We start from the raw sequence: 20,210 nt of genomic DNA, 5'->3' as shown, positions 1-20,210 counted from the left end.
TTATTGAGAAGTGCTACCCAATTTGTCTCAAATGTCACATCTCGATGTATTAATTTGCTACTCCACGGTCCTGATTAAAACAAATGTTCGCCAACTCACGAGGCGGAGACATGGGAAACCCAGCGCGTTCACTCAGGAAGCACCCGCACTGGCCCCCGTGGGCAGAGGAAATGGACATTCATCGCCTCGTGCCCTAAAAAGGAAGCCTCGGCAGATGCACTGTTCAGGCTCTGAGAGGCCCGGATTGCATATGCAGAATGTATATACATGGATTACCAAAAAGAGCTTCCATTAGACCAATTTTGAGATGTTGGTATAATGTCCCAGAATTGGGGGACTTATTCCAAATCAGGAAATTACCTGAGAGGCTGAGGCCTGGAGAGGAGAACAAGCGTTCTAATTCCAGGAGGACTAGGAGTAGGTAGCTCTAATGTGCTGGGTACCACTCCCAACTCTGTATCCATTTCTCTGGGTAGGTCAGTGATCAGACATCTTTACCACCTCCTCTCCTTCTGAAAGGACAAAAGCACATTCTTTCCCCATGGTCGCTCCTCCCCTCCCCCACCTTGCCTCTCTCAGGAGTGACTGGGCTGTCATCAGTAGCAAAAGCACATGGCCACATTTTTCTGGAAGTGGAACTCAGCTTCATCCCTATTTCCTTCTGCACAAGGAAATGGAGAGGGTCCAAGGGCAGAAACTGGGAGTCTGAAATTGAGGCCTAAATGAAAACTCAAGAACTGTATGCATCAGGCACTCAATACTAGCTCTAGGCCTCTTTGGTCTCGGCTTTTCAAGTACACTGGGGCTCATGGAATGGAGCAGGGGTCTACTGGGAGTCTGTGAGATGTATGTGTGCATGCATGTGCATGTGCCTCAGCTCACGAGTTCCTAGCTTTTGTCTTTGTGGCTGTAGCATAATGGGTAGCAGGCTCTGATTCCATCCTTAAACAGCAGGCACACTCCCAGACAGGGCCAGAGGCCCCAGAGGCAGAAACCTGTTCCTTTTCCTGAAATGTGCCCATGCGCATACACACACACACACACACACACACACACACACACACACACACACACACACACACACATAATTTCTAAGACCAGATATGCCATGAACAGCTGGATGGAGGGTTTGTGCAAGCTCAGGTGGAGTTGGTACTGTGACCTATAGAGCTGACATATTTCTTTCATTGCCTTCAAGAATCCCAGTGAAGGAAGGTTAGGATGAGAGAAACTTAATTAATTAGCTGACATTTATCGAGCACTGACAATTTGCCAGGTCCTGAGCAGAGTGTGTCACATGACTTGTGTGTTCCCTCCCTCAATCTCTATCACATCTCAAAGAAGTGACTCCAGGCTGAGTGTTCTGTCTCTGAAATGATTGACACCAGAAGTGTTTCAGATTTCTGAGTTCACTGCCCCCCCCCCCCCCGCTCCGGGCCCAATTTGGGATATCTGCATAGACCTAGAAAGATCTTGGAGATGGGACACAAGTCTAAAGCCAAAATTCACTTCTACCTCCTATACAATCATACACAAAACTTGTCAGTAATTCGATGTGAACCCCTCATTCCATGAAGTTAAGTCATGACATTTTCCATGTGTGCATCAAGTTGGTGCAGTCTGCATTCTTAGATTAGGGACACTCCACCCAGATTTCACTTCTGAGGATTTTACAAGCACTTGGTGAGAACTTAGATACACAAAATGACTTGCCCAAAGCCTCCCAGCTATGAAAACAAGATGGGATTTCCTTTCAGGTGTCTGTACTCAGGGCCTGAGCTCATAAGGCTGGATTGCACCACCTCTCCCCTTAGGCTAGCAGAAGAGTTTGCAAAACCAAGCATTCATCAACCTTCTTGATTCTACTCAAATAGTAAGTGGTAGATCCAATTTGTTAAGCCTCCTAAGTTTAGATAATGAGCCACCAAGACCAAAGTGAGGCTTACATGAACAATGAAAAAAATTGTGGTGGGGGTGCTAGGGAATTTAGACTGTAAGATGGATCTACATGTCTAAGAATCAGCCCTCCAATATAGACTTGCCTTCATGGAACAAATGGGAGAAGTATGCTATGAAATGCAAAGTGGCTACCAAGATTAGGAATTAAATCTGCAAAGATTTTTTTTTTCCTAATTGACATTTCTGCTGTGCTAGCGTTCTTGTTTACATGGGGATCAGCTTGGAATAAGCAGAAACAATCCCATCCAACCTGGGGGAGCTGGGAGGGTGGAAGATAATGCCCAACTGGCATAGAGAGGAAAAAAATAGCAAAGACACTCAAAGTCAAGCCAGGGAAGACAGCGATAAAGCCCGTGGAAGAATGTGTCCCAGACTGAACGGGTCTCCCAAATGCCAAGAAAAACACAGCAATCTCACTCCAGAGAGATTGAACAAATGAAAAAGTAAAAAATGAAATGAAAAATAAGGAGTCGGACATTTCAATGAATATTTTGTCTGATCCTGGTATGGCCCTAAAAGTAGACATCATAAAAGAAAAAAAGGGGGGAGATTTTTTATTTAAATTTACAATTAGTGGCATAAAATGGAAACTACCAGCACATCAAACAAAAACCCATCACATTAATAATGTGAATATGCAAAACCCCATTTACAGGGAAGATAAGAAAAATAACAGCCCGATAGAAAAAAAAAAGTAGGCAGCAAATTGGGGCAGGCAATTTACAAAATGATCTACAAATGGCCAGTAAATGGTGACAGGCGCTCCACCTTTGCTGGAATCAAAGAGATGCAAATTGTAACCACAAATGAGATTTCATTTTCCACCTATTTCCATCAATGAAGCTGATTTAAAACTCTCCAAACCTGTAAGGTAGGCAAGTGGGAGGGGAGGAGGGCCTGAGTTGTTCTTGCATGGTTGCTAAAAGTGTGAATTCGTATAACCTTTCTGAAGACATTTCGGAATTCCACATCAGAATGTAAAAATTTGTAAACTCTTTGACCCGGCAATTGCACTTCCAAGAATTTATTTTAAGAAGGTAATTAGATGAGGGCTTAAAATGCAGAAACAAGGATGTCCTTTATCTAAATGCCCACAGAAGATGACTGTTTAAATAATTACAGTATGTTTTAACCACAATGAGTCCCTCACTGGTTTTCCCTAGAAAGGACAAAAACCAGGGCTACTTTTATTAACACAAGAAAATGTTGACCTCATTAAACAGATTATAAAATTTCATTTATTGAATAATCCCAAGCACTTGTAGACTTGTGTCTGTGTGTATGTGTGAGTGTGCAGAGATGTTACATATAGACACCACTGTCAGGAAGAAGGGAGCAGACAGCCCTGTGTAGGAAAAAAGGGGAGGGCAGGGCAGGAAAGGGTGAGGGGAAGGCAGAGCTGGGAATCAGGAGGAAGAAGAGGGAATATTCCTGGGACCTATTTTTTTAGACTCTGCTAAAAATGATATTGCTAGTTGGGCACTGGTGGCTCACATCTATAATCCTCGCTACTCAGGAGGCAGAGATCTAAGGATGGAGGTTCAAACTCAGCGTGGGCAGGAAAGTCCATGAAACTCTTTATTTCCAATGAATCAACAAAAGGATGGAAGTGGAGCTGTGGCTCAAGTAGTACTGTGCCAGTCTTGAACAATTAAAAAAAAAATTCAGGAATAGCACTCAGGCCCTGAGTTTGAGCCCTAGTACCAGCACAAAAGAGAATTGTGTGTGTGGGGGGGGAGAGGAGTTGCTAGGTATCACAAATAAAAATACAGTATGTTCAGTTAAATTTGAATTTCAGGTAAATAAAGATATACACATACATCTATACATACATGTATATGTATATAGATGTATAGATGCATGTGCATACATCTGCATATATATATATATATATATATATATATATATATATATATATATATATATATATATAGCTTTGCTCCAGTCTATAAAATGGAGTTTCTGGCCTTGCCTCGCTCAATGAGCTTTGTGGGATCAAAGTCCAGAGCCTTTTGTGCCAGAAAAGCCTTGCTCAAATTCCTGGCCATCAAGTCGCCTTAAACTGTGCCCAAGCCTCTGAAGAGGCTGGGCCAGTACATCTGTAAGATGAGATAGCAAGATCCGACCTCAGGGTTGTCATGAGGGATTAGAGGTGATAATGTATGGAAAGCATCTGGAATACACTCAGTGCTTAATATAAGTTGATCCCCTTCCCCCTGGTCCAGCAGCTGCAGCCCACACTCTCTCAGAGCCCTGAGGGATTACAAATCCAGCATCTTCTTGCATCTCAGGGTTTGACAACTGGCCTTTTGATCTTTCCTTAAGCAGCAGCCCTGAGCTGACATTCTTCGCCTGCTTTCACCTTTCTCCTAAGTCCCTACAGCCATTCAATTCAGTTCCTTATCTGCACTGTTCACCTTCTGGATGAAGGTGGAGAAGGATCAAGCTTACTTCGATGGCAGATATTCAGGGATGCCGGCCAATGAGAGCAACCAAGAGTCAGGCCCTGATGCCATTCTGAAATGTAGCTGGTGACATAGCAAATAGACTACAGCCAGGGAGAGCCATCTCCTCTAAATCCTGTCTGTCTGTCTGCCTGCTTGCCATCAGCACAAAAGACTGTGGTGGATTCCACAGTGGATGCTGTGGCTAGCCTTCTTCCCTGAAGCCAAGTCATCAGAGTATTTTTGATTATGGGATTTCTTCCCTTCTCAAGAGAAATTAGAAGTCTCCCTTCAGATACACAGTTAGTTACAGGTCTTAGAAACTCCTGTGTACCCATCAATGCAGCCTCAAAGTTGTAGTGACTCTAGTTCAAAGGTTCTGTGGTAGAGTGAGCTGGGGACATATCCTATGGATAATTCACAGCAGACCCCATTTCCTTCTCTTGCCGGTCTGCCTGCCTGCCTTCCTTCCTTCCTCTTTTCCTAGCCTCCATTCCTTCCTCTACTTCAAGGTGGTCCAAAAGTGGATAGGACTCACATTGTCCAGATGTGAATAGCCTCATGTCCAACAGGATTCAGTAGTAGCCATGCCTTGGCTTATGCATGACTGGTTCCTTTGTATATATGAACAACTGTGATTATGCTATCATGCCATACAAGGATGGCTAGCCACCATTCTGCCAGATGTGCAGAAATCCTTCCCACATGACTGCAGAGGAACTCACAGCCATGTGTCTATGCTAGTTCAGGGTTTGCAGGACTTCTTCTGCAAGGCTTATTGGGGCCATGACTTAGAGACTTGAGCCTGTTATGTGAGTGGGACCTGGGGTGGAATGCTGAGTGTTCTCAGGCTAAGTTACTCTACCCAGGCCAGGCAGGTGAGAGGAGAGACCCACTGGACTCTAATGCTTTGTGGCACTTTTACCCCAAAGGCCCCAATGTGACTCTGATGGAAGCTTCCAGCTCAGCTCCTTCCCACACATCTTTTGCAGGGATGGATATCTGCTTGCCAACACAGTCTCCTTAAGCCATAGGAGGCCATCAAACACCTGTTAGGACTCCAGTGTGACAAGAATAAAACCTAGCCTTAAATTTCATTTCATTTTAATTAATTTAAATGCAAGCAGTCATTTGGGGGCTAATGGCTTAATGGCTACTGCACTGGAAAGAAAGCTATAGATCAGGGCTCAGTAAGAGGTGAGAAGGTAGATGTTTAAGATTTGCAGGTCACACAGTCAACTCTGCATGCAATTCCCATGGACTCTATATAAGCAAACTGACAATGACTGTGTTGCAATAAACCTTTATTTACAATAACAAGCTACTGGTGAGCTCTGGCTAGGGGACCCAAGTTTGCTGGCCACCCTTTTCTCTGTATAAGAAGATATACAGACTTCAGGAATTTTGTCTCTAATCAGGAAGTATATGGACCTCCAGATACCCAGAGAGTCAATTACAGGTGGAACCTATTTCCAAAAAAAAAAGTGTGAATGTGCTATCACATCTGCTCTTGGTGGAAGGGTTTGGCATTGTTGAACTATTGGCTGGGGCAGAATAGCCTGGATGAATGGCACAAGTGGTTTCCTGATGTCTCATGACAGGCTGGGCCTTGGATGAAAATCTATCAGTGCTAAATATGGTACTACAAGAATCTAGGGCCCAGCTGAGATCCCTGTACCTGTCACTCCCAGGGTCTCTGCCAGTACCTCCTCACTACTCCCAAACCCTGTGTCCTCAGAGCTGTGTTTAGTAGAGATTTTCAGAAGCTTCTGAAGCGGCACGTAGCTCCGACCTGAATGACTAGCCTCATATACCTGGTCTTGGGGTTGGCAGATCATTTTGTGAAACAAAGTCAGGCTGGTCGAGCAATCTTCATTTGGAAGGCAAAGGCTTTTGTCAGGAGCCTTCAGGTAAGTGAATCTTAGCTTAAAAAACAAAAAACCAAAAAAAAACAGTGGAAAACAGCTAGATAACCAGTGGTTCATGCCTATAATCTTAGTTGTTCGGGAGCTCTAAGATCTAGAAGATAACAGTTTGAAGCAAATTCAGACAGAAAAATCCACAAGATTCCTTCTCCCAAAGAACCATCAAAATGCTAGACTGGAAGTGTGGCTCGAACGATAGAGGGTCAGTTGAGCAAGCACAAGGCCCTGAGTTCAAGCCTCAGGGCCAACAAAAAAAGGTAGAATTTACTGATCTGTACGAGATTCTCTGGCCAAGACACAGAGAGTGTCTATTTCTGTGTTGCTACAGCATCATTAAAGAAAACATCACTTACTCTTTTAAGTTCTCAAACAAAGGCATAGGAAAGAATGCTTTCATTTAATTGGCATGGCTTCACCAGGGTGTTATGTCATTACTGTTATTAATTATCATTAACAGTCTTAAAATATGCCTATTAACAATCTCAACACAAAATAGCAGTGTAGGTCTTAGCCAAGAGCAGCATAATTACCTATTAATGAGATGCAAATTTCTCCCAGGAAATGACAGAGATCTAGAAGTACCACCTTCTGAACTAACTTAATAAAGTTAATAATAATAGGAGTGTATAATCTGAAGAAATTAGTGTTCATTTGAATTCTAACACCATATTTAAACAGACTGAGGGAAGTGGAAATTAGCTGCCTAGCTCAAACCAAAAGAACCTTAATCCATGCTATTAAGGAAAAATTGCCTGGTCTTCCTCTAAATGATCTAAAACGAACTCTCTGAAGTCTCCATATTTATTGGAGTTCGGGATGCCAGTTTTCTTTCTTTGACTTTGGCCTAACATCTGTCTTCTTAGTTTCACAGAATAACCCGAGCTACCTCACACTCCAAAGTCCAATAGAAGAATTAAAGAATTTAAAAATAAACAAACAAGAAGCACAATAAAACCTGGTAAGAGGAGATAGAGGAGCAGATGTTCCCAGGCGATCCTGGGCTCCCCCTTGTAATTCTCCGTTTGTGGGAACACTGCCAGAGCACAATTGTACTGAGTTCTTGGTCCCTAAGCGTCCTTGTTAGGGACAGGGGCAAGCTTACCAATCTGCAGAACCTTCCCTGCAACCATTGGCCCATCACAGGCCGACATAACCCAGGTGAGAGGCACCTACCTTCATAGCTGGCGTGAAAGCCCTGGGCGCTGACTGCATAGTCGCTGATGAGGCGCAAGGACAGAGTGGTGGCGGCACTGACAATAGTGGCTGGCAGCTGAAAGCCAGTGAGCCTGAAACAGAAAGAGGAAACCGCACATCTGTTATCTGCTTATTGAGCAACTACTGGATGCACAGTGCTGATCGATGAACAAGGAGTGTTACTGTCTGGATATTTCTCCAAAAGCTCTTGTGTGGAGAGCTAGGTTCTCCGGGTGATGCCATTGGGAGGAAGTGTGTGGCTTGGTGGGAGGAAGTTGAGCTTATTGGCAGGGCACTTGGAATGGGCATGGGGAGGCTAGCTTCTCTCTTGCTCTTTATGACACATGGTATCAAAGTCAGAGCCTCACACAAGCCAGGCTGCACTGTGACTCCCCTATACCCACGCCACCCCCACTCTCTAATGATCTGCTTTCTGGCTGCTACACTGGGAGCAGCTTGCTACATCATGTACTCCCGATCAGGATGTGGCCTCTCCTCTAGCTCCACAGCAATGGAAACAAAGAATCGCCAGGCATCAGCAGCTCAGGCCTATAATTCTAGCTACTCAGGAGCCTCAGATTGAGGATCAAGCCAGCCCACCCAAGCAGACAAATCCCCCAATCCCAGAGATTCTAATGTCCAATTAACTACCAAAAAGCCAGAAGTGCATGTATGGATTGAATGTTAGAGAACTGGCCATGATGAAAAAAGCCAAGTGAGAACACAAGATCCCAAGTTCAAACCCAGTGTGTGTGGTGCACACGTGCATGTTTGCACGTGTGCACCACACACACACACATATGCACGTGTGCACCACACATACACACAATCACAACAATAGATTTCAGACTGAAATGTACAAAACTGTGAACCCCAAATAGGCCTTTTCTTCTCTTTAAGTTGATTAGCTCTGGTGTTTTGTGGTAATAATGGCAAGCTGACTAACACAGAGATGAATATAAGCAAAGCCAAAATGGCAGCACAGGCTGGGAGTTCAAAGGCAATGTAACACCTAGCAGAGGTGACAGACACAGGCAGCTTTCTGACACAGAATTATGAAAGGGTGACTCCCCAAGGCTATGGTCCTGTCCCTGAGCTGCAGGCCTGTCTGGTGTGTTAGGCTGTGTCTCTTTTCTTTTCTCTTCTGTTTTTTTTTCTTCTCTTTCTTTCTGGCTGAGATCCTTTGAGGCTCTGGGTAGAATTCACCATGCATTTACAATTGCTAACTACCACAAGGCAGTATTTGTTCACATACTGAGGAATATTTATCCAACTCTGAAAAGCAAAATGTGCATGCTTCTAATCACAGAATTTATTCTGTGCAAAGAATGTCTGCAGGGTTTTTTTTATTAAGTTATAAGCATTTATTAGCTTAAAGAGAAGAAAATGAAAAATACAACACAATCTAGAAATAATCACTCCTCGCAGTTGATATGGAAGGTGAGACAGAAGGAGTGATGTATGGAATCATACTCGATGAAATAATTTCATACACATGAGATCATTCCGTTCATGCTTTTAAAATTAAAATGTTTGTGCTTCCTTTCTGGAATTTATATGAGAATCACCAACTGGGATTGTGAAGTCTAAGATGCTAAGTTTTTAGACTCAGTCATTTCCCTAGGTTCTTTTAGGGCTAAAAATATAACTGGCCAGGTTTGTGCTACCCATCTATAATCCCTGCACTCAGGAGGGTTATAACTGAATAATACTCCACTATATGTGTATGTATATCACATTGTCTTTAATCCATTCATCCGCTGAAGGACACCAAGGTCAAGTCCATATTTTGGCTATTTTCAATAGTGCTCTATAAACATAGCTGTCTATAAACATGTGCATGTCTCTTGATTGAATATCTGCTTACATTTCTTTGGATACATGTCCAGGAGTAGTAGAGCCACTATAGGCTATAGGTGGCTATAGCTCTTCTAAGGGTGACTTATTCAGAGGACTTCTTTTGCTCTTGTTTACTTTCTTCTAGGGAGCTCTCCATGGTAGAATTCTGGTAGGCCCCCATCTAACCATCAGCCACAAAGGAGGTAAATGACGGATCAGAGAACATTATCCCTCATTTTCATGGAGTGTATCTAGGCATGAGAAGAGAAAAGAGGGCATACAACCCAAGCAGGGTCATTCTGTGTCTTTCCATGGCGTGTGGTTCTGAAAGTCTTTCATTTGGGGAATTGAATCTAAAGTGTAAGCTTGGACCAACAACAATCTCCTTATCGCCACCCAGAGCCCATCGGTCTTAGAACACAAGATATCAACATGGATATAAACAAAAGCTGAACAGTGGGACAGGGATGATAGATTTCTGAGACCTTTGATCCAGCCATGCACAGCAATGTATCTCTTCAAATCCCAATTACATGAGAGAATGTTCCTGAATTGGTTTTCTTTCTTTCTTTTTTTTTCTTTTGTTTGTTCTCAAGCTAGTTTGGGTTAAGTTTCTATGTTTTGAAATGTATCACGTAAGAATGGATATAGCAAGATATCCCAGGAGCCTTAAATACTGAATGGTTTAACTGCATGGAAATTAAAAGTGTGTATGGATGACAAAAGATATTGTAAAAAGATAAAGAGTAAAGTATAAACTGGAGGAGGAGAATAGAGGAGGTTATAGAAATTATACAATAGAGGAGGTAAAATGTCCAAAGTACACTAAATATATCAATCGGCTTAATGCAATAAAAATCCACATGTACTATTAGCATATGCTAATTAAAATAGATACTTTCAAAAAGAAAAAGAAGGCTGGGAGTTTAGCCTAGTTATAGAGTGCTTGCCTAGCATGCATGAAGACCCGGGTTCAATTCTTTGGTACAACATACATAGGAAAAAAAAAACAAAACAGAAATGGTGCTGTGGCTCAGGTGGCAGAGCTCTAGCCTTGAGAAAGCCCAAGGTTTTACTACAGAATTATAGCAAATATACAAAGAAATAATACCAATTCTCATTGACAAAAGCTCAAATGCCCAGATATCTAAGTCAAAGACAGTACAAAAAAAGAAAACAAGATCAAGATCTCACATGAACTAAATACAAAAATCCTGAACAAAGAGAATCCTGAAACAGATAAAAGTGACTATCCATCATGACCAAAAGGAGTTTAGTTTAAGAATGCAAGGCTGGTTCAATACTTGAAAATCAACTCATTTAACTGTTTAAACAAAGGCCAAAAATATCAACAAAAGTACTCATGCATGCTATGGGACAAAAAAACACATTTCAGAACTTTTCTTATTTATTTATTTATTTATTTATTTATTTATTTATTTATTTGGGTCGATCATAAGACTTGAACCTTTGGCCTGGGTGTTATCCCCAAGCTCTTCAGCTCCAGACCATCACCCTTGAACCACAGCACCATTTCCGGTTTTCTGGTGATTAATTGGAGATAAGAGTCTTGTGGACTTTTTAGTGCCTGGGCTGGCTTTGAACTGTGATCCTCAGATCTCAGCCTCCTGTGTAGCTAGGATTACAGGCGTGAGTCACCACACCCGGCAGAAATAAACTTTTCTCATGAAGAGATCTTAGTATTATCAGTCACAATGGAAATACAAGACCACTGTGAGGCACTGGTCATCTTCATCTGAGCAGCTACAATAAAATGCTGACAAGATTGATCATTGCTGATGGTGTAGAATAACTGGGCCTCTCAAAACCCATCAGAAAGAATGTAAAAATGATAGTCACTCTGAAAACAGCTTAGCCATTTCTTTTTGTTGTTGTTAGTCACACACATTTTATAGCTCAGCAATTACTGCACTCATGCATACTTGAAATTATCCTACATACACAGAAATTTACATTTATGCCAAAATTTTAGTCCAAATCCAGTAACCAAATCTCCTAAAACAGGTAGATGATAAAAAAAAAACAAAAACAAAACAAAACAACAGCCCAACACCATAGACTGTTACTCAGCCATGGGGTGAAATAAGTAATTACTAATATGCAACAAGTCGTTTCTGAAGATATAACACCCTTGAAATGTCGGAATAGTAAGGTAGAAAGTGGCTTTGTGGTTGCCAGGGGTTAAGGGTAGAATGAGGAGAAATGGGGGAAAGTTCAGAGAGGGAGGCCCACAGGGTTAGTGCCTTGTGAAGAACAGTTCTGTAATCCCAATTGCAGTAGGTCTACCTTTGATGAAATGACACGGAAGTGTACACACATGTACACACACACATACATACACACACACACACACACACACACACACACAGTCTCGGTGTCCACATCCTGGTTTTCATATTGTACTACAGTTAGGTTGAAATGAAACCAGCAGAGGAGACAGTGAACAGTAGACTATACTATCTTTGCAATTTCCTGTGAATCTATAATTATCTTAGGATTAAAAGTTAAACCAATTATACAGGTGGTTCATATTATATATCTACTGAACAGTACCCCACCCTTCATTACATCTGACCTGAAGTCCGTATCTGCAATTTACCCAACTACCCCCTTTCTTTACCCCCAAATCTGCATGTCTTCCACTGAGGTTGTGGAACCTCACTAGACCCTCCACCCTAAGATAGAAAAATTTGTCCTTAATAGAACCAGGCTCTCTTCCTGGCTCTGATCCTCCAGATGGCATGGGGTAGGCGGTGGGGGTGCCATACCGAGACTCAGACTGGGAAGAGCCTTCGTCAACAGCAACTCGGGGAATGGATTCCTCCTACTGAACTGTAGTCCCATCCATAGTTCCACGATATTTTGGCCTTCACATTCCAGATTCTTCAAGCCTAGTTTCTCATCCTATTTATTGACACTAGCTGTGAATAGCTAATGTACACTGTCAACAAACAATTACAGTTTTATCACTTGCAGTATGTAGAACTGCAGTTTGCGATGCATTTTCTCTAATCATATATATTTACCACTGTTCGGCTGTTTTCCTAGGTTAGGGAGATAATTCCTGCTAGGGAGAAAAATCCTCAGAGGTGCGACAGCGGGGTGTGGGGGAATTTGGAACTCACATCTGGATACTTAAAGCATCTTTCCCCACTCATCACATCTCAGATTGGTTTTAGGCACAGGCTGCTGACCATGCAGACAGGGGAGCTAGCGTGTGGAGCATTGGAATAAGCAAGTGCAACTTTCAGACTTCGAGCTACCCACCACACTAAAAGGACTAAGGGGTTCTGTAACAGCTGAGGAATGGGACGAAACAAGGCCAGTGAAGACAAGAGGCCCCTGTCACCACTGGGGTTGCCCCAATCACTTCAGTGTGTGCAGGACTCAGCATTCTGCACAACAGTAGCATGACATGGGCACCAGCACTCAAAAGCTTTTCCAGGCTTATTTTCTCTCCCAATTCCTCAAGCACCTTCTTTGCTTCTGTCCTCTGACCCTGAGTAATCCAGAGTCCTGAGATTGAAGGGTGTCTCAAACTCATCTCCAGCTTGACCTCTGTCCCAAGCCTCAAGGGCAGAATCCCTAACACAGCCTGCATGATGGATCTGTCATTCCCCATTCCCTGTCCCCCCCCCATCTTCTGTGATCAAGAGCCTCTCAAGAACAAGGGAAGTGACAACTCCTTAGCGTCGACAGTATGGGGCTACATTTCCTGTTGTGAATTTTAAACAAGAAAACTCACTGTAAAAGTCCTCTGTGTGTCATGGTGTATCCCCACATTAAGGAGTGTCAGCAAGAAAATATTCTTTCCTGCCTCCTTCTCTGTCCCTTCTTTAAAAACCACTACCTTTAGTTCCTTCAAATTGTCCTGCCCTGGCCTCAGGGTCTTTGCACATGCTGTTCTTTTTTCAGACTGTTTGTTTGTTTCATTCCCCTCTGCAAATCTTAGGCGTTGTCTAACGAACTCTCTCTCATCATGCCAATCCCATCAGCATGCCTCAACTTGATTTCTAGAGAGATGTGGCCCTAACCTTCCAGACTAGCTTGCCCTGCCCGCGGAAGACACTGTGTGTATCACTGGTATTCTTCATCATGAGTCCATCCATTTCCAAGATTTCCTTCCAAAGGGAGGTACAGTACCTTCCCTTTCTTGCAGAGCATGGGTAATGACCTGACTTTGGCTAAGAAGACTGGCAGTGTGGCTGCAAAGGGTGCTATTTCTGGAAGGGAATCGCAGCAGCCTGAGCACCTTTGTTTGAATCCTTTCCCTCTTACCACAGTGATCCTGGGCCAGCAACCCTGCCCCATTCCTCTAAGCGGAGAACATGCAAAGCCTTTCTGAACATGTGGTATACATGAAGCGTGAGTCAATGCACCAAAAATGGAGAGGTGTTTTCTGCGGTAGGTGTGATATTACTTGGGGATGGCGACAGAGACATTGAGAGAAATCACCGAGGCTCAGGACAACCTGAAACCCAGATTCACCCAAAGAAGCTTTTCTTGCTTCCTGGAGATCTGGAAATCTACCACAAAGCATGTGTGGGAGAGTTGCCCACACACAGCTCTACTCTGGGACCTTAATGGGCTCTGCTGACACAGAAGTATCCAGGAACAAACAGAACAGTAATACAGCAAATTGGGCCTTTATTGAATGGTTCTTATTTAAAGCTCTAAACATATATACATATATATCTATGTTTATATATACATAGATATATATAGTTTTTATTTTTTAAGGCATTTCAATTGACCTTGGGAATAAAAGAGCGAATGCAAGCAACATTTGTCACCCTGACAGGCTTGGGAACTACTGTTTTGATTTTGTAGGCAGCCCCATTCCAGACAGCAGCCACTAGTTAGATACATCAACCATTAAGCTAAAAACAGAACTATCATTACGGGCATCATGTAGTAATTTGCAGGTAATTGATGGACATTAGTCATAATCACACACAATGCACAGACGTACACATACACCCCTAGAGACGCACATCTTTTCTGACAATTTGCATGTCATCAGGAGCTTTTAAAACTGGGAGGTTTGGGGGAAATTTGCCTTTCTGCATCTTTCTGGGGCTAAAACCTCTTATTCTCATAGTATCCTAAGGACTGGGGTTCTGTGGAACCCACTTAGGGAAACAGATTGCCTTTCAGAAAACAGGTCCCAGAGCTCAGGCCTGTTTGCTACTTTGGCCATCAGACTATTGTTACTCTTGAATGTGGAATCCCTAAAACCTCAAGTAACCCCAAGTCTGAAGAGATGGTTCTTGTGAGCTGGGTGTAGTGAGGTATGTCTGTAGTCTCAGCTATTCAGGAGGTGGAGACAGGAAGGTGATGGGCCAAGGTTGACCTGGACAAAGTTAGTGTGAGACTCTGTCTGATAATGGAAAGAACTGGAGGTGTGGCTCAAGTTGCAGAAGGAAGGAGAGAAAGGAAGTGGGCGGGGAGGATTCTTGTGTCCCAAGATCTAAAGATCCTTGTAATAATCCCCATTTCTGAGGACAATTTGGCATTACCCTGAATACCTGCTGAAATAAAAACCCAATAACTTACATCTAGAGACTCTTCTCTCACACGCCCAGCTGATCCCCAAAAAGCTACTAGCTTCTAACAGCTCTGCAAAATCCTCTCTCCTATGTACAAATACACTCTTTTTATTTTTCCCTTCAGAAGCAGCTATGGTTGGACAGGAGCAATGCTAGCATCTGAATTTCCACATACACCTTCTAGGACGTGTGCAGGCTTCAGAAGCAAGAGCTAGGATGGAGCAGGCCCACCTGCCGATGTCTAAAAATAGGGCAGCAGTGAGCATGTGCAGAATGCAAATGTTCTAAATAGCGTACACACTTGCTGCCAGGACCCAGAGGTGTTTCCCCCCAGAACTGCAGCTTCTGTCTCTGCAATAGAAAAGTCCTCCCTCCTCCCCATTCCCCACACCCCCGAGTCCTCCTTGCCCCTACCATGCTCTACCAAGCCTCTCCCACACCACACCACACTATCCTGGATGGTGTGAGGAGATTTGCCTGGGAAAATACATGGGTTATTTGGGGGATAGTGCCACTTTTCCCAAACCATCCACCAAGGTGTTCTAGGGGATTGCCATGCATTGAACTGGTGTGTCCAATTGACCTTGATTTATCACCCTTTCTCTTGGAAACTTTAAACTACTTGAGGATTTTCATTTACAGTTCCAGAGCTGGAGCCTCGGCGGGGAGGGGCGGGCTGGTGTGAGTCAAGTTGAAGGAAGTCTGGATTCGGGCAGAAGGGAACTGCCTGGGATCTGATTCCAAAGCTGGAAGTTCATCCATGTCCAGTCACTGGCTGTGATTTAGAAAGAAATCATGAGGATTGTCTTTTTTGATTTATATTCATTTGTGTTTTATATTTCCAACAGCTACAAAGTTGTTAGGGTGTCAATGCTTTCTCAACTATTTGGAGTCAATAGATAGGTTCTTCCCTTACCCACTGAACACTCTGGAAATATTACAGCAGCTCCCTGAGCTAGGAAACTTCCAGCACCTTTGCTGAATGTATTATAAGCCCTGAGACATCCAACCATAAGAGCAACAACCACTGTTATCCAAAACCACATTACTACAAACACACTTCCTTATAATTTCTGCTTGGGAAGTTTAATGCTATCCATGATTGCCCCAGGACTGGAGAACTTCAAAAATGAAACGCGGGGCTGACTCATTCCCACTGGTAACATTTAGAAATCCCTGCTCATGATCATCTATGCAACAAAAATTAACTATGCAACCTATGAAAAGTCACGTAACAATGCTTGGTTTGGTGGACAGAAATTTATAAGACACGGACTTCCCTTCAAAAAGTTCAATCCTCATTAAGGAGGCATAATACATAAATGTACCCAGAAACCCAGACATTACGCAGCACCTCCATTCCTGCCATACTGCACCAGGCCACTTCCACTTCTTGTCTGTTATTGCAAAAGCCTTACTCTTTACATGCCTATTTCTCCCTTCCACTCATCCACCTCCATTCTCAACACAGCGCCTGCCAGCACTTCTCTATGCAAGAACCCTTCTGAAGGGAAACCATTTGCTTTGGGATGAAAGCCAAAGTCTTCATAAATGTCCTGAAGGTCCCAAGCAAAACTGCCATCCCCATGTAGTCCAGTCTGTCATCCCTCTCCTCCTCATTAACCAGGCTTTCCCTTGCTTGTTCAGTGTAGTTACAAAGGCCTCTAGCTATCACATAAACACATCTGGAAAATTTCTGCGGCAGGGCCTTTGTGCCTCAGTCCCTTGGAGATCCCTGAAGAAGTGATTCCCTCTCTGACCTAAGTGTGTGTGGCGTGTTTCTTCATCCTCTTCAGATTTTTGATGATCGCTGTATTGAATTCTGCCATGTCCTTTTCCTCTCATCCCACTTTCTGCTCCTGATCCTCCTGCCCTAAATTTTCTTCATGATACCCTCAACATCTGATAATTCTGTATCTGATTAATCCTGCATCTCTTAGAAAGTGAATTCCATAAGAGCGGGGATTTTTCTCCATTGGATTCACTGACCTAACCCTGCCATTGACAATGGGCCCAAGCACATCTAGAAGTTCACAATTCATGCTATTTATTGTTGAAGACACAACTATACTCCATACAGAAAGTACAGTGACAGAAAAGCACTCAGGGAAAATGACCTCGCCAGCCTGAGTGGATCCAAAAGGACAAGTGTTAGGGTATGATCACTCAAGGGCAGGGGCCATGGCAGGATAGGGAGGTCATTTCAATCCAAAGGGAAGACACAGGGGGGAGGCAGAAGCAAAACCCAGCTTCCCATGTAATTTATGAAATTGTTTCACCCAACCAATGACAGGAGAACAAATGGCTACCACCAGCTGCTCATCCTCCGCTTGTTTGCCATGACAGCTTAATTACCGGCCTCCCCAAGAGAGGGGATGAAGTTTTTCTTTTCTGGGAGGGGGGGTACTCAGCTTTTGAATAGATGCAGATGTGATTTTTCCTTCATGGGAGCCTAGAGAACCAAGGGAGGCTTGATTGCCCAGGTCAGAGTGTTCCGTGGAACAGAAGGGGCCACCACAACCCACACACAGCATGATGACTCCAGACCTAGAAATCACCAACTTGCTCGCTGTCAGAAAACACACCCCAACTCAGCAGGTCCCAGGGAACAGGTGAGAACTACAAAGAACTACTCGGCTACTGCGACGATGACCACTGGGGTGATCAGATGGATTCTATGAGACCAAGACCATCATGGCAAGGAAAACCTTTTGCTGCTATTGAAATAGACACACCGGATACTGATTTGTCTGCCTTGGATGAAACTCTTCTTCCAAAACCAGCCCCGCCCCCATGGACTCACAGAATGCCTTGTTCACTGTGAGGGCATTCCACCCAGCACCACTTCTGATCAAGGAACTTGCTATGTGTAAAGGGGTCCCCTGCTCATGGCGTTCATGGTCTTGCTGTGTTTCCTGACTGAATGAACATGCTGCCCATCAGTGCATCACAGTGTTGTGTGTCTTCTACAGCTTCAGAGAGTGGAAACAAAAATGACTTTATTCACCACAACCTCTAGAGACCCAGGAACAACATTTTTGCTTCCCATTCCCCAGGGCCTTAGACTCCGCTGACTGACAGTTCTCAGTTCCACAAGGAAGAATGCTTCCACCATGAGATATGCCCCTGACCTGAAAGAAAGACTACCACCCTGCCATTTTGTCCTCTAAGTGTCCTTGAATCAGCAGACAAAGAAAGAAGGGACTTGCTAGCCATGAAGACTGATCTTGAGCACCCAGAGGAAAGTGGACTGCTCTGCAGCAGAAGTAAGAAGAGGGGGTGTGGAAGAAAGGAGATTCCGCTGATATCTCTTGGTTTCACCATGCTCTGTGGTTGAGACCACTCAAAAATCCACAGCAATACAATCCAGGCAGGACCACTAATGGCCCAGAACCTACAGAAATGGTGATGGGTTGCCCTACCAGCAAAGAACTAGCAGAAGACAAGGGCATACAGAGTGGAGAGGAGTTAGGCATAAATACCAGCTAAGACCATATGATTAGTTCCACAAATGAAGATTATGATTTATGTTATAAATGTCCACATGCATGTATATACAAATGCACATATATGGTACATATGACATATACACATATATGGAACCAATATATCTTTATCTTGTCCCATTATTTGTCTTACCATGTACCACAAGAGGAAAGGGCTTTAGACTTAATGGGTAAGCCTGGTTAGTTTTACATAGAGGCATTTCAGTTGGGAGACAGCAAAGAGAAAAGTCAACACCATTCAAGACCCCATGTCCTTTTGTGTGGAAGGAGTAGGTCCATATTTGAATGTATACAGGACACTTTCATCATGTCCAGTATGACTGAAATCTTGTTACTGTCTTCTACTGGAGATTTAAGTATACATTAAGGATATATATATATATACATATATATATATATACATATCAGTGTTTGTGCTAAGTTGACAAAGGATGGACTTAACGGAAATCAATTTTATGTGCTATCTGACATGGCACGGGGTACCCAAATGCTTGGCATCTGGGAGAACATTATCAGAATCGGGAGACAGAGTAAAGTAAATAGTACTTCTTGTGTGGGTGGGCTTCATCTAATCATTAAAAAGCCTAACAAGATCAAAAGGCTGAGTAAGGGAGAAATCACTGTCCGCCTGTCTTCAGCTGAGACACTGGTCTTCCTTCTGGTCTTCCTGGGCAGGCTCAGACTGGAATGTGACACTCTCAGCCCTTCTGGGTCAGAAGTTTACCTGCTTTCCTGAAGATCTGGGACATTTTAGTGTTCATGACCATGAGAGCTAATAACCTTCTAACAAAGTTGCTTCTGGTTCTGTTTCTCTGGAGAACACTGGTTTAAACAATTTCTTAGGTCACATTTATTTTTATTTACCTTACCCTGCCTAAGTGTAAGCTACATTTAAATAAGGACTTTGGTCTTGTCTTTAGCACATGCATTGTCTCACCTGGTGCCTGGCATGAAGAAGTTGCTCAATAATTATAGATGAAAATGAATGAATGAATGAGGAGTTGGGTAGTGCCAAAGAAGCTATAAAAGAATGCTTCAAGAATTCAGTCAATGGCAGAAGACACATGGGAAGCGACAGAGAGAAGACCAAGAATATGTTGATTTTGGTAATTAGAAGAACAGGCCACTCATTCCATGGCAGTAGAGTAGAATGAAACTGCGTTCCATGGTTAAGCAACCAGTGGAGACACTGGAGTCATACAGATCTCTCAGAAGTGGCTTTGAAGGGCGAGGGTCAAATGCAGAGCTACTTTTAAACAAGTGCTTTTTGTATCCCCTAATTGGAACACGCTCCTATCTACCTTTCTCTCCTGCCCATCCCTTCTGCGGCTTCTCTCAGAACACATACCATTAATCATCCCTTGTTACTTTATTTTTTAATAGAATAAGCAAGTTCATGGGTGTTTGTTTCAGCCTGATATTCATTCTCTTAACGGGATAATAATTGATACCTTAAGTGATCTCATTAATCAGCAGGAAAAATTAGCAGGATAGCAGTGGAGGACAATGGTCTAAGTAGCTTGTCTGGGGAAAGAAATGGAAGAAAGGAAGAAAGGAGGAAAGAAGCAAGGAAGGAGGGAGGGAGGGAAGGAAGGAAGGAAAGGGAAGGGAAGGGAAGGGAAGGGAAGAAGGAAAGGGAAGGGAAGGGAAGAAGGAAAGAAGGAAGGAAGGGAAGAAGGAAAGACAGGAAGGTGGGTCACCACAACTCTGAATCAAATGGGCTACTTCCATGGAGGCAAGGAAGTTCCAAGGAAGGCTGGAATACAGAGACTT

At 43.3% G+C, this 20,210-nt stretch overlaps 1 protein-coding gene across 1 annotated transcript in view; it reads right to left on the bottom strand.

Moving 5' to 3' along the window:
• The window catches only part of Csmd2 (CUB and Sushi multiple domains 2), a 501,465-nt gene that overhangs the window by 397,406 nt on the left and 83,849 nt on the right, over positions 1 to 20,210 (bottom strand). The window contains exon 3 of the mRNA XM_090335284.1: positions 7,502 to 7,614. Within this exon, the coding sequence (XP_090191410.1) occupies positions 7,502 to 7,614 (113 nt within the window). The remainder of the gene's footprint in view (positions 1 to 7,501; positions 7,615 to 20,210) is intronic.

Source organism: Megascapheus bottae, chromosome 6 (genome assembly GCF_031878675.1).
Source record: "Megascapheus bottae isolate mThoBot1 chromosome 6, mThoBot2.hap1, whole genome shotgun sequence".
In the NCBI taxonomy this organism is placed as follows: Eukaryota; Metazoa; Chordata; class Mammalia; order Rodentia; family Geomyidae; genus Megascapheus; species Megascapheus bottae.
Note: the sequence above shows the minus strand (reverse complement) of the source record. Positions and strands in the feature narration are given on the sequence as shown.